Raw genomic sequence first — 25,492 nt, forward strand, 5'->3', positions numbered from 1 at the left:
ATCCCATCACTACCCGTGCAGCTGCACTCTGCACCAGTTGAAGCCTCTGGGTGGTCTTCAAGGGCAGCCCCATGTAGAGAGCATTGCAGTAGTCTATACAGGAGGTAACGAGTGCGTGGGTGACTGTACGTAGGGCATCTTGGTCCAGAAAGGGGCGCAACTGGTGTACCAGGCGAATCTGGGCAAATGCCCCCCTAGCCACGACTCCAATATGATCTTCAAAACTGAGTCGTGAATCCAGGAGGACGGCCAGGTTGCGAGCTCTATCAACGGGAGGCAGCATCTCTCCTCCTATAATCAAAGGTGGAACCTCTTGGACTAAACGAGATGTCGGTATGTAAAGCCACTCAGTCTTGGCCGGGTTGAGCAGGAGCCTGTTCTTTCCCATCCAAATCTGTACCGCTTCCAGGCAACGGGACATCACATTGACGGCATCACTGGGTTGGTTTGGGGTGGAGATGAACAACTGGGTATCATCCGCATATTGGTGATACCTCACCCGAAAACCACAAATGATCTCACCCAGCGGCTTCATATAGATGTTGAACAGGAGGGGCGAGAGCACCGATCCCTGAGGCACCCCACAACTAAGGGGCCTTGGGGTTGACCTCTGCCCCCCTGCCAACACCGTCTGCGAACGGCCCGAGAGGTAGGAGAAGAACCATCGTAGAACAGTGCCTCCCACTCCCAACCCCTCAAGACAACGCAGCAAGATACCATGGTCGATGGTATCAAAAGCCGCTGAGAGATCTAATAGGACCAGGACAGAGGAGTAATCCCTATCTCGGGCCCGCCAGAGATCATTCACCAGCGCGACCAATGCCGTCTCCGTGCTATATCCGGGCCTGAAACCAGATACTCAGTTTCCTCCAGGACCAAAGGGAGTTGCCGTGCCACCACGCTCTCAACGACTTTCGCAAGAAAGCGAAGGTTGGAGACAGGACGAAAGTTGTTTAAAATAGCTGGATCCAATGCAGGTTTCTTAAGGAGGGGCCTTACTACTGCCTCTTTCAAGGCGGCAGGGAAGTACCCTTCACTCAGTGAGGCATTGATAACTGCTAGGAGCCAGCCTCGTGTAACCTCCCGAGATGCATAGACCAGCCACGAGGGACACGGGTCCAATAAACACATGGCGGCACTTAATTTCCCCATGATCCTGTCCACTTCATCCGGAGTCACAGGATCAAACTCTTCCCAAATGTTCTCGGCCAAACTCATCGTTTTCCTCTCGTCAGATACTGCCCAGTCAGAGTCCAGACCAGCCCGAATCTGAGCAATTTTGTCCACCAGATATTTACTAAATTCCTCGGCTCATCCTCATAAGGGGTCCTCTCCTGTCCCTTGATTTAAAAGGGAGCGGACCACTCTAAACAGGGCGGCCGCGTGGTTGTCTGCGGACGCAATGAGGGTGGTGAAGTAAGTGCGCTTTGCCACCTCCATTGCCACAAGATAAGATCTAGAAAAGGATCTTAACTGTGTTCGGTCAGACTCGGACCGACTGGTTCACCAAATGCTCTCTAGGCTCCTTCTCCGGCGTTTCATCTCCCGCAGGTCCTTGGAGAACCAAGGAGCGAGTCGGGACCTGCGCTGGGTCAGAGGACGCAAAGGCACAACGCGGTCGAGAGCCTCCGAAGCAGCCTGTTGCCAGGCATTAACTAAGGACTCGACCGGGCTGTGGGAGAGGGAGGTAGGGATCAGTCCAAGCGCCATCTGGAACTTATCTGGGTCCATCAGGCGCCTGGGGCAGAACCATCTGGTCAGTTCCACCTCCTGACAGCGGGGGGTGACATGACGGAGGCCCAACCGCAGGAGATAATGGTCTGTCCATGAAAGGGGTTGAGATGTTGGAGTAATCCCACCCAGACCATTAAGCCATTGCCCAGAGATAAAAATAAGATCAGGCGTGTTTCCCCCCTCGTGAGTCAGGTCCTGAATAATTTGGGTCAGGTCCATGGCAGTCATGGAAGCCATGAACTCTCGGGCCACCTCCGATGTACTGCCCAGGGAAGGCAGATTAAAGTCTCCCAGAACCATAAGTCTGGGAAATTCAACCGCCAGTCCTGAGAGGGCATCAAGTAGCCTGGGTAGAGCCGTTGCTATGCAGCTTGGAAAGAGGTATACCAGCAGTAGGCCCAATTGACCACCAGGACCCCACCTTAAGAGGAGGGATTCACATCCGTCTATCTGAGGGGCAGTGGTCTCCCGTGGACGGAGGGTCTCTTTGATAACGACCGCCACACCACCTGCCCTACCCTGAGCCCGAGGTTGATGCAGCACACGGAAACCTGGAGGGCATAAAATCAATCAGAGGGACCCCTCCCTCCGGGCCCAACCAAGTTTCCATGATGCATGCCAGGTCTGCATCTTCCTCCTCGATCAAATCATGGATGAGGGGAGCTTTATTCGCAACGGACCTGGCATTGAAATAGATCAGTCTGAGCTCAGGTGTCTGCCCTCCCCCTTCCCCAGGACAGCAGGTGAGAGCCAGAGGGTCAGAGCGCGCCACAGCTCGAAAATAGCGGGGGCATGATCTCAAATTACGATATGGCCCTCTACTCATCCATCTGCCGCCATTCCCAATCACTGTGGGGATCAGTATCCCTACCCCATCCCCCTGGGTCCCAAGATTCTCCCCGGCCCCCATATTGCCACGGCCATCGGCCAACCTAGACTGAGAAAGGTCCGGTAGGAGGGCCTGACCCTCCCCCCTCCCCAACCCTTCAAAAAATTTTAAAAGAAAACCCAAAAGTCTCTTTTTAGTGCCATGCCACTTCTCGGGGTCCCAAGACCCGTCATTAAGGAAACGGCGGCGCAGGTTGGAAGGCCACATCTGAGAGAGGGAGGAAGTTCTCAGGGTAAGTAGCTTATTTCTGGTGTAAGCCATTAAAAGGTAGAGATAAGAGTAAAGAACGAGTTGGCTGGAACAAACTGCATATTAAATCCACAGAACTGAAATAGTGGTTCCTGAAGACATGGTCACCCTCTCACAGTGACCTGGGTCTCTGGAAACCACTATCGAGCTCTGGGTAGGTCGCAGGAGGAGGGAAAGTCCGATGGCTGGTAGAATAGTCTATTGGTGGTGAATTTCGCAGCTCTGGTGATGAACGGTGATAATTCATCCATCTCCATGTCCTAGATATTATTGCGACCAAGGGGCTGTAATAAGTCTCCGGATAAAGAAAATGGAGGAGGGTTATCTCAGATTTTAAGTATGATCTCCGAGGAGATAACCACTATCCCGGGCGCCATCCAGCACGTCCCACCTCCATTTTCAGCTTCAAGTGGTCCCCGATGTTCCCACCCTCCGGACCAGTCCAGGAGGGTTCTAAATGGTGCTCAAACTATCGGACGGCGGCCTTCATCATCCCAAAAACCTCTGTCGGGGGGGAAGCTCGTTGATCTAATAGATGGGCAGATGAGGTCAGCAGCCACAAGTCCAGGAGCCTCGCCATCCGGACCGCCTTTCTAGGCTGCCCCAGGTCGTTACAGCTCCACCGCAGGTGGCTGCAGGACCGGACTGCTTCTTCAGGCCGTTGCAGGCCTCTGCATGCCGCGCGCTATAGTAGGCCGTTTACCGGTTGATTTGCAGGCCGCCGTAAGATGCCACCGGCTCCCGTCGGCCATTGTATGTCCTTTGCCAGCCCGAACGAGCCAGCAAAAGCCGTATGCCGCACGTTGCAGCCGGCCCATCGTCGGCCGCTTTACAGGCTGCCGTGGGGTGCCGCCAGCCGTTGTCGGTCATTGTAAGTCGTCCGCCTGCCCGGCTGAGCCGTCTCGTTCGGCAATTTGATGTTTGGGAGCCTTGCCGCCCGGCTGTCTCACCGCCCCCTCTAGCGCCGCCCCGTCGTCATTTTCAGCGCTCATACGGGCTCCACTGAAGCCTCGGAGGGTCCTGTCATAAGTGTGCATGTTTGTTGTGTTCTCCTGTGCTAAAAGAATTGCCATTAATTTGTTTTAATAAAATAATTTAAATCAATTTTTCACTTGATTTCAAATTAAATGAATTATATTTGTTGACAATGAGATTTTTTTAGTACAATTGCTAAATGCAATAAACTGGTTTTAGGTATATGTGTGCAGTAATTATTTCAACACCAATACATTTTAACAACATATTCTATTTGTAAATGAATGCAAATGCAAATTATACAATTTTTTGTGCAAAAATAAAACAAAATAACACATTTAAGAGATGTTATCATTAGTTATCCTTAGATAAAAAAAATAATTCTATCATCCAAAACCTTGTTATACTGCATTTAATAAACAGATGCTTTGGGATTAAAAAAAAAGACTGACTACATTTGATTGTGTATCACCAAGGCATTAAAACAAAATTCGAACAGTGTGTGAAAAATAAAGGTTCCCTAAACCAGGGGTTTTCAACCAGTGGTACGGGTACCACCTGTGGTACATTGACTCCTGGCAGGTAGCACGCGACCATCCTAGAAAAGTGATAGCGGGGGAGGGGAATGAGCTGAACTGGTGGCAGCACTGCACAAGCCTGAGCGAGAGACGACTGGAGCTGCAGGGATGTCAGGGCTCAGCAGAAGCGCCAGGATCAGTGCTAGACTCCAGCTGGAGCTCGGCACTGATCCTGGCACTTCTGAGCCCAGAAGAAGCGCCAATCAGCTGGAATGTTGCAGCATCTCCAGGGTCTTGTGATTTACATTCAAATGCTTGGCAACTGATTCATATTTATGACGGTCACAGTGTCCCACGGTCATGTGAAGTGACCAAAACCTGCTGCAACCACCCAGGAGATGGGGGGAATAAAAACCAAACACCCCCCCACCCCCACTGCCAATCCTCAACAGAAATGCTCACAACAATGAAAACCTCAGACAGGAGGAAGAGCGCCGCCGGGCGGGTAGGCAGGTGTCTTGCTCGGCTGTGGCTTGGGGGGCATTTTTTCAGTGCAATTGTAACTTTGAACAGTCACTAAGCGAACTGTTGTAAGTCGAGGACTACCTGTACTTCATCATTTTTTCCTTTCTTTTGTTCATCAAGTTTTTGACACCTTGCTAGGCGACTGGTGGTACTCAGATGTTGCCATATCCCAAAAGTGGTACAGTGGGTGAAAAGGTTGAAAAGCCCTGCCCTAAACGTCTGCAGGCTATATCTATACATTTTCCTTGATAGCACTCTATTGCCTTCTTTTTAGCATTTTTTCAACTTCCCAGCTTAAAAAAGGCAAGGCACCGGGAACTGAAAGTTACAGAGACTGTTTAAGCAGGTTGCTAAGCAACCTGTTCACACTCAGCCCTTCTTACCCTCCCACTTTTAAATTAGCCTGTACGGATCGCATTTCCTTCTATTTGAGCCATCTGAAGGCCTGTCGCTGCGATGAATTCTGCTGCTCTGCAACCTGGCTGCCTGACGAGAATTTGGCTCTCCGGAACAGTTTCCTTCAGCTTTTTTTTGTGTGTGTGCAAAAAAGGTGCCTGGAACGCTATTCTAAGCGTTATATGGGAAAAGAAGCCCTGGATATATCACATATAATTGAAGATTGTAATTAGTTGTGGGTGCACGTTCAGCAAGCGTAATGGATTTGTGCTGGCATTTCTAGGCCTCTTTCCAACCATATGCAGAAAAATTTGTAACAAACATTGGAATTCTTAAGGCCATGTTTAGTATTTCCCAGCAATCTGTTACTGGAAGGAAAAGGTAATCCCTGCTGTGTTACTGATCCCAGAGAAGCATTTGCATGTATGCAGGTATCCTTAGGGTGCCATAGTTATGGATGAGAAATACTGGTTGCAAAGTTGGTGTTTCTGGATGTAATACAGATATTTTGGACTTATTTTTGTTTCTTTGCATGTTTGATATTTTTAAAAAGGCATATGCTACTGACTACGCTTATGCACATATGTAACATCTTTTGCTAGGATACATGACCACTGCTTGTCCAGAATGTGAAAAGTGAAAGATTGTGACTAAACAAAATTTTAATGTACAGATAATACTACCAGAAATTATTTTAGCCTTTTTAATAAATGTTGTTATTGATGTTAAGCTCACCATGGAAAACATCATATATTGTTATGTATATACTAGGTTAATTATTTAAAGACTGAAGTGCAACATAACTAGATTCTAAATAATCTATTTTTCAAAACACACAACAGTCCAAAAAGTAAAAGTAAAGTCCAAATTAAGAATATTTCATTCTTAAGAATTGTTTAATTTAAAGTGGTTTAGTTGTAATAGATGGTTAGATTCAAAATAGTTTTCAAGAGTATGTACAAAAGATACTTTTTTTTCTAGCATCAGCTAAATTAGACATATTACATTGAGAAAAATGTTTCTCATTTCTTTCCTGTTACCTTTATTGATTTCATTGCAGAGATGTTAACATAGGAAATAGATTATTTTGTTATCTAATTTTACCTTCCAAAAGACAGAAGCAGATGAAAAATGTGAGGTTCTTTCCTGTTGGCTTCTTTTAATTAGCTGTTTTAGATTCTAAAAGTTTAGTTCCTAAAGAAGTAACCCTGTAAATAATTTTAATGTCCTCCTCTAGTGCAGGCTCTTTTATGACTCAAGGACTTCAACTCCCAGAATTCCTGAGCCAGCATGGCTCAGCTTGGAAACCTCTCCCTTTCCCCTCAGCATGGCTGTCTCAGGATTTCGGGGAGTTGAAGTCCACGAGTCATAAAAAAGGGCCAAGATTGCCTAGCCCTGCAACAGGCTTTCAGAGGGAGCTTTTTTTGTTTCTTTGCAAAAAAAAAAGGTGCCAGAACGCCGTTCTGAGCGTTCTATGAGAAAAAAAGCCCTGGGTATAGGTATATGGATGATACTTGGCTCAAGATCAAAACAGAGGAATTGGTCAACTCTGTGGAGATATATCAAATTCACACGGGAAGATGTGAAGGAAAATAGTCTAGCCTTCCTGAACTGTGCAGTACAGATTAAGGAAGACAGAAGCCTTAACAAGTTTACAGAGAACCCCCACACAGAGATCAATATTTACATTTTGATTCCCACTATCCACTGGAACACAAAATGGGAGTTATCAGAACCCTACACCACTACCAACAAAGATGGGAAAGAAAAAGAGCTAAAATACATCAAAGAAGCTTTCAGAACATGTGGCAGAATCAAGGAAGCTCTCAGAACATGTGGCTATCCCAATTGAGCCTTCATCAAATCTCAAAAAAGACCTAGCAGGAGCTCCTCCATAACAGACAAACAAGAGAACAATAAACAAAGCAATGTTGTCATTCCATACATTGCAGGAATATCTGAAAAGCACAGGAGAACACAACAAACATGCACACTTTAAACCCAAGAATACACTAAGGAAGAAACTTGTCCACCCCAAGGATAAACTACCCAGACACAAACTGAGCAACTTGGTATATGCAGTACAATGTGCAGATATGTACACTGGGGAAACAAAACAACCACTTCACAAACACATGGCACAACATAGGAAAACAAATCCATCAAGACTAAATTCAGCAGTCCATCTGCATTTAAAAGACAAAGCCACTCTTTTGAAGATAGCGAAGTCCACATTTTGGACAGATAGGACTACTGCTTTGAAAGGGAGGTCCTACAGGCCATCTATGTCAAAATTGAACAGCCCTCTCTCAACAGAGGGAGGGCAGTCTACAACACAGTCCTTTCAGCAGTTCCAAGAAGGCTCCACACCCATTTGCACCACTCAGGTGACCTTGAGGACACAGATAAACCTGCAAGTGTCCTCAATGACTCTCTAAAAGAATGTAAATGACCAGCTACCAGCAAGGAATATAAATCCTTCCATTCTCCACCATCCAGTCAGAGCTGAAGAAGCTTATTTGATGAGAAGCAAAAGAGAAAAACAAGGAAGTCCAGTTGGCTCTTGAAAAAGCACCTTTGGGACAACCATGACCTGGATGACTAAGAATCTCCTTAGACATGTAGTATTGTACTACTGTACCAAAACCACTTGGGTGATTGAGCAACTACTTGGGTGATTGAGCAAGATCCAGGAATGGATCTCTCAGGATTGGTAAAGGAAGGATGAACTAGATGTTCTTGGACTTAGTCAACCATACTTATTGGCAATATAAATTCACCAGTATATAAAGATTGCAGATTATTCATCTCTGCTTTAGTGGATATGCAATTCTATGAAATTATAATCTTTTTGAAGATAAACTTACATTTTATCATGTTTTCTAGCCCTCATTTATACCACAACTGATTAGAGGTATCAGCTTAACTGTTCCACTGCTCATATAAGAATTAAAATTGGGTGACAACAAAACATATACTGATAACAAGTTATTTCTACTTTCAGTGGTTTTGTACAAATGTTAAACACAGTCCTGCAGAACCCCACACCATAAATATTATAGAAGAGAACAATAGATCCCAAGCTCCATCTTCTGAAATGAGCGTCATAACTAGGGTAACTATTTTAATATTTCTAAATTACTAAGACAGTAGTAAACTGTAACAAAAGCTATTGTGAACTTCAGGAAAATTAATGCATTGCTATTTATTTATTAAATTTATATTGTTTTCATATCAGAAATTATCAAGGTGACTAAGTAATCTCTAGAATCCAGCCTCAAAATGGGTCTACAAAACAAGGAATGGATTAAAAGGCATATGCTTCAACTAACACTTTTAAATCAGCACATTGAGAGCTCTCCTTCTCTCTTGACACTGTAAAGTCAAGCCAGCTTCTTAAATAGTAACATTTAAGCAAGAAACTGATGTAGAACTAATGTGCTATAATAGACTAGATTCTTAATTTAAGATAGCCAGGTCCATTCGTTTAATTTAGGATTATTTTAATTTGATAATATCAGCATCTGTTTAGAAGGAAGCAAAAGGATAACCACCAGGCAAATTTAGAGACTGAGGTTTAACAAGCTATTTGTTCAGATTATATCATAAAGATTAAGATTAAATTTTCATTGTTTTCAATCTAACATGCACCATTTTAACATGTTTTTGTTTGTATGCTGATGTTTTTAAGAGAAAAAAATGAAACAATTCCAATTCTTTAAAAAAAGGTATTCTTTCAGTTTTAATCCTTCATTTTCATCACTTTTTATTATCTTTTCTTCTGCTCTTTCCTCTCTCTGCTGCCATTGTCCATCTGCCATTTAATCTAATTCGAAGATAGTATCTTCATCCTCTCTATGGAATGGAAAGACTCTAAAAGATTTTTAAAAAGCAGTATTAAATCCAAAATTTGGAGAAAAAAAGAATTTATATAAAATCCAGATATTTGACCATATGTACTTGCACTTATCAAGCTTGCCAATATTATTCAATAGTTCTATCTCCAATAAAATAAATCATGACAGAAATCTTCAAACAAGTTTTGCAAAGACAATCCTAAAACCCATGAGAATTGTGCGTATTTTTCATATTTCAGGACAGCATCTACAATAGCAATAATTTTATAATTTTATTGCATCTTTCTCCATTGCCCAACTCTGATTTGCCTATATATAAATGAAAATTTAGGATCGAAGTCTGAGTTTATATGTATAACTTAAAAACAAAATTGGTTACTCACGATTTATGTGGTCCATGTAATAAACACCAATCTGTTGGTCGTAAACAGTTTCCCATCCTAAAGGTAGTTCATCACCAACACAGTCAGCAAAAGTTAATGGCTTGGTAATCCTATAAATATTATAAAAAAAACAAAAACAGTTCAAACATGCTGCATTTAATTATCATTATGGATGACTATAATATAACTATAATAAATTATGATTAAGGACATCACTTTTCAACGCCAAAACTTTTAACATATGACAAAGCAAATCAATCTCAAATAGGAAGAAATTTTAAAATGCACTGAAAGACAAGAATTTAAAAAAAATATTTACATTTTGATTCTCACCACCCACTGGAGTAAAAAATGGGAGTTATCAGAATCCTACACCACCGAGCTGAAGGTCTGCCTACCAGCAAAGATGGGAAAGAAAAAGAACTAAAACACATCACAGAAGCCCTCAGAACGTGTGGTTATCCCAACTGGACCTTCATCAAATCCCAAAAAAGACCCAGCAGGAGCTCCTCCATAACAGACAAAGAAGAAAACAATGAACGAATCAATGTTGTCATTCCATATGTTGCAGGAATATCAGAAAAGCTCACGAGGTTCTTCAGTCAACACAACATAAGTGCACACTTTAAACCAACAACTATACTAAGGCAGAAGCTTGTCCACCCCAAGGATAATACACCCAGACACAAATTGAACAACTTCATATATGCAGTATAATGCAGTGAGCTATGTGAAAATCTGTACACTGGGGAAACAAAACAACCACTTCATAAACACATGGCACAACACAGGAGAACATCAGGACAAGATTCCACAGTCCATTTGCATTTAAAAGACAAAGACCACTCTTTTGAAGGCAGCAAAGTCCACATTTTGGATAGAGAGGACTGCTGATTTGAAAGAGGGGTCCAAGAGGCCATCTATGTCATAACTGAACAGCCATCTGTCAACACAGGGGGAGGGATACGACATCATCTATCTGCAGTCTACAACGCAGTTCTTTCAGCAGTTCCAAGAAGGCTCCACACCCATTTTCACTACTCAGGTGACCTTGACAACACAAATAAACCTCCAGGTAGCCTCAGCAACTCTCTAAAAGAATGCAAATGACCAGCTGTCTGCAAGGAGTATAAATCCTTCCATTTCCAACCATCCATTCAGAGCTTAGGAAGCTTCTTTGATGAGAAGTGAAATGTCTTCAAAGTAAAAGAAGAAAGTCCAGATGCCTTATCAAAAAGCACCTCTGGGTGTTCTGAAAATAATTATCAGTAAAATATATATTTTAGAAAAAATAATCAGCATACAAGAAGTTGGACTTGTTTCCTGCAGAAAATTATTAAAATACACATCTTTATACCTATATTAACAATGTAGTTACAGTTATGTTCAAGAATGCTTATTATATAGAACCACAGCCAGGCAGCTCAATTATAACAAAGACACTGATCAAAGCCTGACTGAGCTGATATTAGCCAATTAAATCCTACCCTCCTATCCCAAAGAGGTATAAGATGCTTTTTTTTACTACCTCTTGTCCAATACATCTGAAATTACTCAAGCGGGTCAAATTTTGTATAGCAACAAGTTATTTCCCCAGATTGGCTAGAACAGGGCTTTTCAACCGGTGGTACGTGTACCACTGGTGGTACACGAGCACCTGGCTGGTGGTACGCGGCATTGCCTTCCTCCCCTCCACGTCCCATCGCTCCGCTCCTTCCCAGCTCACTTGCTGCCGGAAAACATGCTGCTTGGCGGCCTGCAGGAACCCTACCGAGGACGTGCGAAGAGTGCAGGCACAGAGCAAGGCCCCGCCCTCCCCAGGGACTCATTGTGCAGCAACCAGATTGACCTCTTCTTGTGCGGGATCCATGTTGTCCTTCCCCCCCTTCTTACTTCAGAAACAAGCGCGAACCTGAAGGGGACAGAGCCATCCTCTCCCTCGGCAGGTAGGTTTGAGACCACTCACGTCGCAGCCCTGTGCGCCAACCTCACAACCGCCCCTCGTTCTTTCCCCCCTTCTCTCTCTCTCTCTCTCTCTCCTGTGGCCTTCCATCTTCTTTTCCTCTCCCCCCCTTAAGCTTGCAATACCCCTCATGGCGCCTCCCGGGGCTCGAGACTTTCCCCCTCTCCTCTTCCCGTCCACACTTGTAAAGCAAGAACATCTGTAAGCTTATTAATAATATCCAAGTTCACAGACCCTTCCCTTGGCCAAGGGTGTGGAGGGAAAAACACAATCGCCTGACTCCCCACCACTGTTGGCGACTCCGTACGGCCGGCCCTGACCTCCACAAGCTGAAAGCAAGTGAGATTGCCAGGAGCATGAATCAGCATGTACTCAAAAATGCCAATCTCGTGCTCCTGCGCATCCCACTTGCTTGCAGAAAGCAAGCTGAAAGTGAGCGAGCAAGATTGTCAGGAGCGCAAATCATCGTGTACTTAGAAACGCCAATCTCGCGCTCCTGCCCGGCTCACTTGTTTGCAGAAAACATGCAGCTTGCAAGTTGCATTGCACCAGGGAAATCACATGATCCCCTTTTGCGACCTTCTGAGAAGCAAACTCAAGCCGGATTCAAACAACTCTGGGACTAACTTAACTGCAGGGATTCACCAAACAAACATGGCAAGAGAAATTCATAAAATGAGGCAAAATTACAACAACCGAGTGGCTCTGGAGTGCCGCCGTGGTGCGCCTGCATGCAATCCCCCCCTAGGCCTCAGTTTCCCCCTCGGGCAAAGGGGAGCCAGAGCGACTTCCCAGCCGGGCTGCTCGAATGCGGGTGGGGAGGACTTGCACTCTTTGCCAGCCATGAAGGAAGCCACGGGGGTGCTGCGGGCGGTTCCAGCAAAGGAGATAGTGGGGTGATCTGGGCAGCTCCAGCCCGTGACCCCTGCCCATCCCTTTACCTGGCTGTAGAGCTTCGTCAGCGACATGGCCGGGCCAGCAGGGCGCACAGCCGAAGGGGTGGAAAGCGGAGGAGGTAAGTCCACGGGCAGTCCCAGAGCCACAGAGGCAGCCAGGGGAGGGGACATGAGCGGTGCAGTTCCGACGGACGGCGCACCCCACGAAGCACCTGTGACCTTTGCCCGGCCTCAGCACAAATTCTCTACCTGGCAGCCGGCGAAGGGCGGCGGGCGGGCAGGGAGGGAGGTGGGGCAGGCGCCACTCCCTCATGGCCAGGTAGGGGAGGTGCCGGGCCTGGCAGGGGGAGACAGCCACCCGGCTCTGCGTCCCTGCGCTCGCCTGGTTGGCGCAGGTGGGAGTGCCAGGCGGCCCGCAGGCACCGCTCACCCTCTGCCAGCTGGGCCCTGGAAACCAGAGCACGCTGGCCCTGACAGGGCCTCCCAGTGGTGCGGCTGGGCCAGATGCCCTCGGGGAGCCCTCCGGCTCTTTGCCCCTGGAGCACTCCCAGGCCCCCTTTCCTTGAACTCCCCAGACAAAGCCGTGCTTTCGCTCCTGGCCCTCTTGGCTTCCGCGGAGGGTTCCGAGGCAGCGCGGCTGGCGGCCTTACTCTCCTGCGAATAAGGCTGGGAGCAACGTGCTGGGGAAAGCGGGGCTCTCTGGAGTGGGGAGACGCATCCTGAGCCCGAGTCCCGTCTTTTTTCCTCACACACACACACACACACACACACACACCTTTTCCCAGCCAGAATCAAAAAGAGGAGCAGCCCCAAGTCTCTACCTGTCAGGTAGTAAGGCGGCATCCTGACATCCCCGGAGAAACCCCCTTGTCCTTCTGGTAACATTAAGGAGCTCCAGCAAGACCAGGTGGTCCTCCAGGTTGCCCGATTCCCACAATTCTTCTTGGCGAGAGAGGACACCAAGCCCCCCCACCCGCTGGAGGGTGCCTGGTTGAGAAAGCTGCCTTGTCTCTCCTTTTTTCTTGTTTTTTTAACTCCTCTGGAGGGAAAGCAAGGAAGAAGAGCGAGTAGGGAAAAGAGGGAGAAAGGTGAAGAAAGAAGGAAAGAGAAAGGATGAAAGGTGAGAGAAAGGAAGGAAGAAAAGAAAGAAAGAAGAAAGGAAGGGACAATGGGAGAGAGGGAGGGAAGGAAGACACCCATCCCAGTCCCACCCCCCTCTACCAGAAACCCACAGATTTCCCCCCCACAGGCACCCTGCAACCTGATTGATGAGCTGGCCATGCCCCCAACCCCACCCATTGACTTCGCTTATCAAAAAGTTGCAAAAGGTGATCACATGACCCTGGGACACTGAATGTCATAAGTATAAATCAGTTGCCAAGCATCCAAATGTAAATCACATAACCCTGTGGATGCTGCAGCAGTCATAAGTGTGAAAAATGGTCATAAGTCACTTTTTCAGTGCCGTTGTAACTTCAAACAGTCACTAAGTGAATTGTTGTAAGTCAAGGACTACCTGTATTTTATCATTTTTCCCTCTCTTTTTTGGTCAAGGTTTTGACACTTTGCTGGGCGACTGGTGGTACTCAGATAGTGCCTTATCCTAAAAATGGTACAATGGGTGAAAAGGTTGAAAAGCCCTGCCCTAAACGTCTGCAGGCTATATCTATACATTTTCCTTGATAGCACTCTATTGCCTTCTTTTTAGCCTGGTTTGCTGGGATATTCTGTATGAAACCTCTTTAGCAACTTAGGTGCTCTGATGTGATGTTTATGGATCCACTCGTTTTCTGAGGAGGGAAGGTGTTTCCAAGCTACTAGATATTGAATTGTTCTGTGGTACTTTCTAGAATCTAGGATTTCTTTTACCTCGAAGTATTGTTCTCCTTCAACCATGATTGGAGGTGGTGGTGGTGGTGGTTTGGCCATAAGGATGACTGTTGTTCCCTTTTCAGCAAACTGCAGTGAAAGATTGGGTGTATTTGCCTAAGATTTTTGGGTAGTTCTAATTCTACTGTTACTGGGTTTATGATTCTTTTAATTGGAAAAGGTCCTATATATATTTTGGTCCAAGTTTTTTAAAGGGCTGTAAGGCTTTTAGGTATTTTGTAGATAAATGTACCATTTCTCCTATCCTGAATAGTGTGGGTTTGACTCTTTTTTTGTCTGCCTGTGTTTTGTATGCTTGCCTAGCTTTGTCTAAAGCTTTCCTAACGATTGGCCAGGTATTTTGCAATTGTGCAATCCATTCTTTCAGTGATGGGATTTCCAGTTCATTTGGGATTAGTTCTGGCACAGGGTTGAAACTTTGACAGGTGGCTATTTGAAAAGGAGTGTAGCATCTGCTGGAGTGGACTGCGTTCTTGTAAGCAACTTCTGCAAAGGGGAGTAGGTCCGTCCAATTCATTTGCTGGAAATTAATAAAGCATCTGAAGTATTGCTCAGTACTGATTTCCCGCGTTCTGATTGACTGTTCCCCTGAGGATGGTGACTAGATGTCAGTCCCTGAGTAGTTCCTAAGAGGGATAAAAATTTCTTCCAAAACTTTTACATAAATTGCACTCCCCTGTCAGATATGATGTGTTGGGGTGCTTCATGTAATCTGTAAATGTGCTGCATGAATAGTTTTGCTAAGGTTTTTGCGGTGGGAATCTTTTGGCAAGGGATAAAGTACACCTGTTTGGAAAACAAATCTGTGACCCCCTCAGATGACAGTGTTCCCATTGCTTTCTGGTAATTCCACTATAAAATCCATGGCTATTTCTTTCCAGGGGGCTGAGGGGTTCACCACTGGTTGTAACAGTCCAGGGGACTTCCCCTGCAGCCTCTTAGCCATTGCACATGTTTGGCAGCTGGCCACATAGCTTTCTATGTTCTTTTTCATGGATGGCCACCAACATTGCCTTTTAGTTAAATGTAAGGTTTTTACAAACCCAAAATCTCCTGCTGATTTTGTATCATGGCACAACTGCATGAAATTGATCCTCTGGGTATGTATAACTTCTCCCCCAAACAGGGTAGTCTGTCTTTGATTGTGCACAGTCTTATTTTTCTGGAACTATTCATCTGTTTCCAAAGACTTTTGGAATTTGATTCCAGTTTGGCTGTTCAGCTGCGGCTTCATTTTAGCTTGGGCCCTGGTGGTTACTGGCGCTGCCAGTTGTTGTTCAGGTATAAGTGGTTTAGAGTCAGTGGCCCGTGTGCTGTTATATTGGGGCATGTGAGACAGTGCATCTGCCAGGAAATTCTTTCCCCCTGGTAAGTGTTTAAGTGTGAAACGGAATCGATGAAACTGCTGAGATCAGCAGGATTGCTTAGGAGTGAGTTTCCTGGGTGTTTTTAGCGCTTCCAAATTTTTGTGGTCTGTCCAGACCTGAAGGGGATTTTATTCCTTCAAGGAAATGACGCCACGTAAGTAATGACCACCTCACAGAATAAGCCTCTTTTTCCCACACAGCCCAACGTTGTTCTGTCTCTGTGAGTTTCCTGGTCATATATGCACACGGTTGCAGTGCCCCCTCAACATTTTCCTGTAACAATACAGCTCCCACCACATCGCTTGAGTCTGCCTGTATTAAGAAATGTTTATTAGGGTCTGGGTGTCTAGCCTCTCTAATGCCACTTCACATTCCATTGTCCACTTCAGGGGCTGGCTGGGTTTCACTGCCCTCCCTCGTTTTCAACAAGTTTGTGAGGGGTAGGGCTATTTGGGCAAACAAAGGGATGAATTGGCAGAAGTTTGCAAAACCCAGGAAACTTTGCAATTGCTTCCTTGTGCAGGGTGGTGCCCATTTTAATACTGCCCTGATTTTCTTAGGCTCCATTTTGAAGCCTTGCGGGGATATGCGATACCCCAGGTAGTCTATTCTTTCCTGGTGAAATTCATATTTCGATAATTTGGCATATAGGTGGGCAGCCTGCAATTTTTTTAGAACTGCTCTGACTAGATTAATATGCTCCTCAGTGAAGATAAGATGTCATATAAGTAAACCACTTCATTGATTAATTGCATAAAAACTGTGGGGGGCCCTTGCAGTCCGAACAGCAGAACTTTGAACTGGTAGCAACCCATTGGACAATTGAATGCAGTCTTCCATTCCTCCCCTTCCTTGATCCTAATGTGGTAGTATGCTTCTTAGGTCTAGTTTGGTAAAAATCCTTCCTCTTGATAGGTGGGATAACATGTGCTTCATGAGGGGTAGGGGATACAGATTACTTTCACTAATTGCATTCAGGGCGTGGTAATCTACGCACAAACCCATTGTGCCATCCTTCTTTTCCCTAAATAGGACTGGAGCAGCCACTTTGGGTTTGGCAGATTCAATAAATCCCCTTTTCTAAGTTTATATTTAAGAATCTTTCCATCTCCTCCATCTCTTTAGGGCTTGTGGAGTACAGCCTGGGCTTTGGGAGTTTTGCCCCGGGTTTGATTTCTATAGCACAGTCCATGGATCGGTGAGGAGGGAGCTCAGCTGTCCTCCAATTAACCCAGGGGTTCCATTTCTTTAACCATTCCAGCCCTAAAATCATTGTCTTCCGGGTGAGGTTCAAGGTCTTGGTGATGGTTTTTAAGTCCTTACATGGCATGGGTCCGGAATACCTCGGGGACCACCTGCTGCTGGCGTCGACTCCCCTCCGCCCTGTGCGTTCCCACAGAGAGGGCCTCCTCAGGGTGCCTCCGGTCAAAGAATGCCGGCTGGTGGCCCCCAGGGGGAGGGCCTTCTCGGTGGGCACCCTGGCTTTATGGAATCAACTGCCGGTTGAGCTCCGGATGGCACCAGATCTTCGCTCCTTCCGGCGCGGGTTAAAGACCCATTTATTCGAACAAGCTGGCCTGGCCTGATGGGGCAATGTTGGGGTTTTAAATGTTTTTTATATTTTGATTGTTTTAATTTGGGCAATAATTTAATCCTTTTTAACTTTTGTACTTCTATTTATATGCCCTGTTCACCGCCCTGAGTCCTTCGGGAGAAGGGCGGTATAGAAATTCAAATAAATAAATAAATAAATAAATTGGGCATTGCATGCCAGGGGTCACTACAAACATTATATTTTCCTCATGGGTCTCCAGAGACAGGTGAACTGGTAGGGTGGCTAGGGTAGCTGGTACCCCCCCCCCCCGCTATGGACCCATCTAACTGCCCAAAGGAGATTGGTTGCTTTCCTCTCCTCACCAGAATGCCCAAATTCCCCACTAGTGTCAGGGTAATGGTAAGCCCATCATGGGAGCAAAGAGATTTATTTATTTATTTATTTATTTTATTTTTATCACATTTATATACCGCCCTTTCCTGAAGGACTCAGGGCGGTTTACAAGGTGATTAAAAAACAGAGATACAAAAGTTAAAAACAGATTTAAAAAAATTATATTCGTCCCTGCATAAGTAAAACCCCAGTTAAAATAAGATTAAAGCTAAAATTAGAATTCTCAGCCTGGGCCAGAGAGCTCGAAGAGCCAGGTCTTCAGGTCCCGTCGGAATGAACGGAGGTCGGGGGCAGTCCTCAGCTCCACTGGCAGCTGTTTCCAAAGGGCAGGCGCACCCACTGAGAAGGCCCTATCCCTGGGTGTCATCCGCCGGCAATCTCTTACCGGTGGCACCCTGAGAAGACCCTCCCTGTGGGAGTGCACTGGACGAAGGGAGCTTGATGCCGGCAGCAGGTGTTCCCTCAGATATCCCGGACCCAAGCCATTTAGGGCTTTATAGGTCATCACCAGCACCTTGAATCTCACCCGGAGGGCAATCAGGAGCCAATGCAGCTCGCGGAGTAGAGGTGTTACATGGGAGTATCGGGAAACCCCCATCACAACTCGCGCGGCCGCATTCTGCACCAGCTGAAGCCTCTGAGTGGTCCTCAAGGGCAGCCCCATGTAGAAAGCGTTGCAGTAGTCTAAACGGGAGGTCACGAGCGCATGAGTGACTGTGCGTAGGGCATCTCGGTCCAGATAGGGTCGCAACAGTCCGTTTGCAGCAGGATCATTTTCCCCACCTCATACTTCATTCAGAGAAACAAACCAGATTCTGGAGAGTTTCATTCCTCCCTTTTCCACCCCCTTTCTTAGTTGCCCATAAGATGAGAGGGACTGCCTAGTGAGAAAGCAATTGATTATATTGTGATGAATAGCAGGCAGGTGGAATAAACAAAAAGTTACATTTAAGGAAGGAAGTGAATGCAATAAAGCCCCTCTCCTCCTTGGGAATGGTAGAATCCAGGGGAGGGTGAACGTCCCAGAAGGTAGGAGGAGAACCACTGCAAAACAGTGCCTCCCACTCCCAACCCCCTGAGACGCCGCAGCAGGATACAATGGTCGATGGTATCGAAAGCCGCTGAGAGGTCTAATAGGACTAGGACAGAGGAACAACCTGTCCCAAGCCCGCCAGAGATCATTCACCAGCGCGACCAATGCCGTCTCCGTGCTGTACCCGGGCCTGAAACCCAATTGGTACGGGTCTAGATAATCAGCTTCCTCCAGGAACAAAGGGAGCTGATGCGCCACCATGCTCTCAACAACCTTCGCGACAAAGCAAAGGTTGGAGACCGGACGAAAGTTGTTTAATACAGCTGGGTCCAGGGCAGGCTTCTTGAGGAGGGGGTCTCACCACCACCTCCTTCAAGGCGGCGGGAAAACTACCCTCACTCAAGGAAGCAGTTATCACTGCCTGGAGCCAGCCTTGTGTCCCATCCCGAGCCGCATAAACCAGCCAGGAGGGGCACGGGTCCAACAAACACGTGGTGGAGCTCAGCTTCCCCATGATCCTGTCCACGTCTTCAGGAGTCACAGGATCGAACTCCTCCCAGATAACATCAACAAGACTGCCCATGTCCTCATCTTCAGACTCTGCCCAGTCGGTGATAATGGTTACATTATATTCAAATTTTTAATAAAGGAATAAATACCCAAACCTTAATACTATCTTATATTTGTGGTTGCATATATCTTTCACATTGAGATGTGCATAAACAAAAAACACACCAGATTTTAAACTTCATATTTACTAGTCTCACATTTCTGAAACTATATTCTATATTAAACTTTGAAAGTAATCATAAAATGAAACATGGATAAAGAATTTAAGTTGTCTCACGAAGTTCAGAAAAACCCTTCTTACTATTTTGTCAGAACTATTGAAGAATAATGCAGAGTGGTGGGCTCCAATCTTGTCATCGCTCTTTACCTATACTGTCATCACTGGATGTGTCCCCAATCTTTAAGAAGGGAAAGAGAGATGACCTTACTAACTACTACTTAAAACTCTATGCCAGACATGTCAAACACAAGGCCCGGGGGCCAGATCCGGCCCGCAAAGTGGTTTCATGAGGCCCGCGAAGCCATCCTGGAAACAATGAGGGAACGGCCCCCACTGCCTTGGCCCTGGCCCAGAGACCCTCCTTCTGCCAGAGACCCTCAGATCTGTCCCACTCCTGCCCAGGCCCCCATAGGCACCCTTGATGCGAACGATGTAGAGCTGGCCATGCCCACCCAGTAGGCCATACACACTTTAGCCACGCCCACCCAGGCCACACCCACCTGACCCCCTGAGGGCAACCGCAATGCTGATGCGGCCCTCAATGAAATTGAGTTTGATACCCTGCTCTATGCAGACAGCACTGTAGATCTTTCCAGAACACAAAGAGGTCTCCAAAGAGCTCTAAGAAATTTGGTCTGATACTGCAGCAATGATAATCTGAAAATCAGAAAACCAATATTATGACTTCAAAAAGCCAAAGCTCCGCTTATGGAGCATTAATGGCCATAAAATAGAACAAGTGAGTAGTTTTGATTATTTAGGAGCAGACATGAATGCTACTGGCTTGAGGAAAGCCCATTGTGAATATGCTGCTGCTACTAAACAAAGATCTGTCAATGCCATCCTTAAATTTTTCAGGGCCAAGGGAGGATATTACATTCCAGCTGCACTTAAGCTCTTTCAGGCTAAGTCACCAGCCCAATTCCCTTATGGGACTCTGGTTGGCCCTCAGCTTTGTGTTTCACTTCTCGGAGAGGGTACAATCCAAATTTATCAGAGCAACTCTCCAGATATCACACTAGGTCTCAAATGCACACTAGGTCACAAACACTGGATATCAAACGTACTTCTACAAATGGAGACAAGTTTGATATAAGTTGACTCCAGAGTGTATCTAACTTTCATAAATCTTTGGTTAAAACTCAACTTCTATCCTCAAGGGTTTGCACCATTCAGGACAATTTTCAATCCACATGGATCAAGGCTGTTGAATCTAATCTTTTAAATCTAGGCTATTTTCCCTCTTCAGTTCTTAAGATGCAATATGATCAGGAGAAACAAACCCTGACGCAAAGGTTAAAGGATACAGAGAGGCAAACAGATTAGTGAGGACCCTAGCTTTCCTGACACCAGTACTCAAGATATATTGCACTGCTGCCAGCTACATTTGACACAACTAGAAACAAGCATCCATTGGTAAGCTTTCTCTCTTGCCCAATGCCATCTCTCCCCTCTGCAGTAGTAGATAGTAAATATAAAAAAATACCATTGGCTGAAAGGTTCTGCTTCTGTGATTCTGGAAGGTGGAAACTATAGAACATGTTCTTCCTTTCTTCAAGGTTTTGTGCACCAGCACAGAATATCTGTTGGACCCTGACGGTTCAATCTCCTGCAATGCATTCTTTGTAACTATAATTTATTTAAATTTTAGATATTATTACTTTGTTGATACTCAAGTTTTAGATACTATTATTTTGTTGTAATTTTAGATGTTATCATATTTACTATTAGTCTTCACACTATAATTTAATATAGGCTGTATCCTACACTGTTTTACGTAAAACAATCTAATTAAAATCTATAAGAAATCCAGGATGCAGCCTATATTAAGCCATTTTTACAGCCTATATTATGGCATATATTATGGCCTATATATACAGCCTGTATCAGTGGTGATGAAACTATGGCACGCGTGCCAGAGGCGGCACTCAGAGCCCTCTCTGTGGGCACACATGCCATGCCCTGGAGATGGCATCTGTCCCTCTTCAACCAGCGCCTGCTAACTCACTGAGGTCCCACGTGGTCGGATGCATCCCGGCACGTCTGGTTTCCTTCCATCCTGTCCCTCCTGGCCTCGCATGTTCTCCTCTTCCAGGACATGACCCACTGCATCGCCTCCTCAGCTGTCGACCAGCCATCCAGCTCAGAGGTGGCTTCTTTGAACTGCTGGTGACAGGCTGCGGAGTCCCAGAGTGCACCGGTCGAGGAGCCGGCAGGCTGTGGCTGTTGACGGACGTCAGCCCCCATGCACTCGGTGGCCATTTTTCACACTTGCACCCATTGCAGCATCCCCATGGATGATCAAAATTCAAACATTTGGCATATGTCATATTTATGACAGTTACAATGTCCTAGGGTCATGTGGTCATCTTTTGCAACCTTTTATGAAGCAAAGTCAATGGTTCACTTTACACCCATGTTGCTAATTTAGAACATCAATGATTCACTTAACAACTGTGGCAAGAAAAATCGTAAAATGGGACAAAACTCACTTAACAATTTTCTCACTTAGCAACTTTTGGGGCTCAATTGTGGTTGTATATTGAAGACTACCTGTATTGAATATCCTATTATAACATCTGAACAGCAAAACTGGGCTTAGCTATAAAACTGATTCAGTCTCCACCAATTAAAAACCTGAGTTCTTTCTCTACTTCACTGAAAATATTGAAGTTTAAACAGGAATGAAATTATGTCAGCTGGCATATCATATAATAAGCTAGCCTCATGATGCCATAAACCAGGGGTGTCAAACTCAATTTCATTGAGGGCCGCATCAGCATTGCGGTTGCCCTCAAGGGGGCGGGTGGGTGTGGCCTGGGTGGGCGTGGCCTACTGGGTGGGCGTGGCTAGAGTGCATATGGCCTACTTGGTGGGCGTGGCCAGCTCTACATCGTTCGCATCAAGGGTGCCTATAGGGGCCCGGGCAGGAGTGGGACAGATCTGAGGGTCTCTGGCAGAAGGAGGGTCTCTGGGCCAGGGCCAAGACAGCGGGGGCCGTTCCCTCACTGTTTCCAGGATGGCTTCGCGGGCCACATGAAACCACTTTGCGGGCCGGATCCGGCCCCCGGGCCTTGTGTTTGACATGCCTGCCATAAACTGATCCTGGTTTGCTCTCATTTTTTATATTTCTTGCTGTTTTATTTTTTTTATATTAGCATTATCATAATATACATTATTAGTATTAAACATATTAATGTTTCAGCTCTATCAAGTTACAGAAATGAATCATTAAAATCACTTAAACAGTACCCTGTTGATAAAATGTTAGTTATTATAAAGAACTGTTTAATTTAATAATTTACAATACTTATAAAAACTATTTAACAAGTCACACGTTTTAGATATGCTTCATTAAGAACAATTCAGAAATGATGTTTCTTAAGCACTTAGATCTGAATATTCCTGAGAACTACTGAGATAATAGGATCAATAATAATAATAATAATAATAATAATAATAATAATAATAATAATAATAATAATAATAATAATTAATAATTAATAATAATAAAGTTGGAAGGGACCTTGGAGGTCATCTAGTCCAATCACCTGCTCAGGCAGGAAACCCTATACCATTTCAGACAAATGGCTGTCCAGTCTCTTCTTAAAAACTTCCAGTGTTGGAGCATTCACCGCCTCTGGAGGCAGGTTATTCCACTGGTTAATTGTTCTAACTGTCAGGAAGAACTGTCTCCTTAGTTCTAGGTTCCTTCTCTCCTTGATTAGTTTCCATCCGTTGCTTCTTGTCCTGCGTTCAGGCACTCTGGAGAATAGCTTGACTCCCTCTTCTTTGTGGCAGCCCCCGAGATATCATATCGGAACACTGCTATCATGTCACCCCTGGTCCTTCTTTTCATTAAACTACACATACCCAGTTTCAGCAACCGTTCTTTAAATGTTTTAGCCTCCAGACCTCTAATCATCTTTGTTGGTCTTCTCTGTACTTCTTCTAGTCTCAACATCTTTTATACATCGTGGTGACCAAAACTGGATGCAGTATTCCAAGTGTGGCCATACCAAGGCATTGTAAAGTGGTATTAATACTTCATGTGATCTTGATTCTATCCCTCTGTTAATGCACCCTAGCACTGTGTTGCCTTTTTTGGCAGCTGCATCACACTGCTAGCTTATATCTAAGTGATCGTCCACTAGGACTCCGAGTCATTTCTTATACAGACAGCAACTCCACCTCCTCTTTTATTTGCTCTGTTTCTTTTAAATAATTTAAATCCCTCTAGTTGTGTGTTCCATTTGTGGGTTTCATCCCACCATGTTTCCGTAATGGCAACAATATCGTATCTGCCCTCATTTACCTGAATTTCTAGTTCACCCTGTTTACTGTTCATACTTTGTGCATTGGTGTATAGACATTTGAGTCCTTTATGACTGACCCTGTGTTTACTTTCTACATAACCTGTGTGGTGCCTGAGTTCCCCTATTTTCTTACCACCTGTTTGGTTAGTGCACTTTGTGAGGCACTCGCTATTAAAAGCTTGATTTTGCTTGATAGCAAGGTTGATATTCTTATCCACACACACATCTATGTTATGTGCACTGCTAACCCTGTAATTTTTTTATTGCCAGGGACAGGGATGTTCTGTATCAATTAACTCACTGTCCCCGTTCAGTTTAAATATTCCTCCAGAAAATCTGTGAGTTTGTTGCCAAGTAACTCAGTCCCTTTCTCTGATGGATGCAAACCATCTCTTTTGTACATTGTTTCATTGGACCAGCTACAGATATCATGACTAATATAACCAAAGCCTTCCCCTTTACACCACTCCTTTAGCCACATATTGAATTCTGCTATACACTGGCCTTATCCATTTTGCTTCTTATACACTGGTAAAACCTATGAAAAAGTAAGCCTACAGCCTATCCTGCTAAGTTCCTGCCCCAAACTCTGGAAATCATTCTGCACAGAGAGTACATCTTTTGGGAAAGATTGTTAGTGCCAAGATGTATAATAGCATCCACTTCACAGTCCTTGCTGGAATTGTTGACTATTTTGAAAATACGCTTCTTGTCCCTACTGGCACTAGCACCCAGGTGACCTCTTTTGAAACCTCTGTGTCCTTTCCTAAATTTACATCCCTTATAGTTGAATCACCAACCAGAAGGTAGCTTCTCTTTTGGGATGCCTTTCTGTTCTTGCATGACTGATGTGTAATATCTGATTTGCACTTCTCCCTGTCAGAAACAAGTTCTTCATCTCGGACCACGATCACCTGGTTATTTGAGTTATCATCACAAATACCTTTACCTGTCTCCTTAATGTCCCTATTAAGGCCAGCAAGGGCACTGTATCTGTTATGCAGGGACACAGCGAAAGCTTTGTGTTTATGGTTCACAGCTCTCACCCTGCCAGATCCCACAGTTGTCCACACTGCCCTTCTTTTGCAGGATCTTTGTGGTAGAGGGGGCTGATAGTGTGGAGGCTCAATACAGTAGAAGGGCTAAACTGGACACCTAATTTCTGCCTGAAGAGCATAGATTACAGACCTTAGATAAATAATCTGCCCTTGTAGACTAGTGATTTGTTTACAGATAGGACAGTTTCCGAGTTTGAAAAGTGTACTGCGAAAGACAGCTGCAAAACAAGTGTTGCACTGAACTAAGCCAGACATTTTGAGATACAAGGAGTCTCAGACGGACTTACCCTGAATGTACCGCTGCTGAACGGCACGCGGGCCACTACTTTCCTCCTCCCACCTTCCCCCTTTTAACTCACAGTTTGTAGCTCTTCCCAGCAAGCTCTGGGCAGTTTAAATGCAATGGAGGTCCAATCAGCAGGGCCTCAGCTACTTTCCTCCTCCCACCTCCTCCTTTTTAACTCAGTTTGTAGCTCTTCCCAGCAAGCATTGGGCAGTTTGAATGCAATGGAGGTCCAATCAGCAGGGTCTCAGCTACTTTCCTCCTCCTGCCTCCTCCTTTTTAACTCAGTTTGTAGCTCTTCCCAGCAAGCTCTGGGCAGTTTAAATGCAATGGAGGTCCAATCAGCAGGGCCTCAGCTACTTTCCTCCTCCCACCTCTTCCTTTTTAACTCACAGTTTGTAGCTCTTCCCAGCAAGCATTGG

General features: G+C 45.3%; 1 protein-coding gene across 6 annotated transcripts in view; it reads right to left on the reverse strand.

Moving 5' to 3' along the window:
* The window catches only part of WWC3 (WWC family member 3), a gene marked incomplete at its 5' end in the record, with an annotated part of 197,980 nt that overhangs the window by 149,115 nt on the left and 23,373 nt on the right, over positions 1-25,492 (reverse strand). For all 6 annotated transcript variants that reach the window (XM_083362680.1, XM_083362679.1, XM_083362681.1 and 3 more), the window contains one exon: positions 9,527-9,636. In XM_083362680.1, coding sequence (XP_083218806.1) covers positions 9,527-9,636 — 110 coding nt within the window. The remainder of the gene's footprint in view (positions 1-9,526; positions 9,637-25,492) is intronic.

Source organism: Vipera ursinii, assembly GCF_947247035.1.
Source record: "Vipera ursinii genome assembly, chromosome: 4".
In the NCBI taxonomy this organism is placed as follows: Eukaryota; Metazoa; Chordata; class Lepidosauria; order Squamata; family Viperidae; genus Vipera; species Vipera ursinii.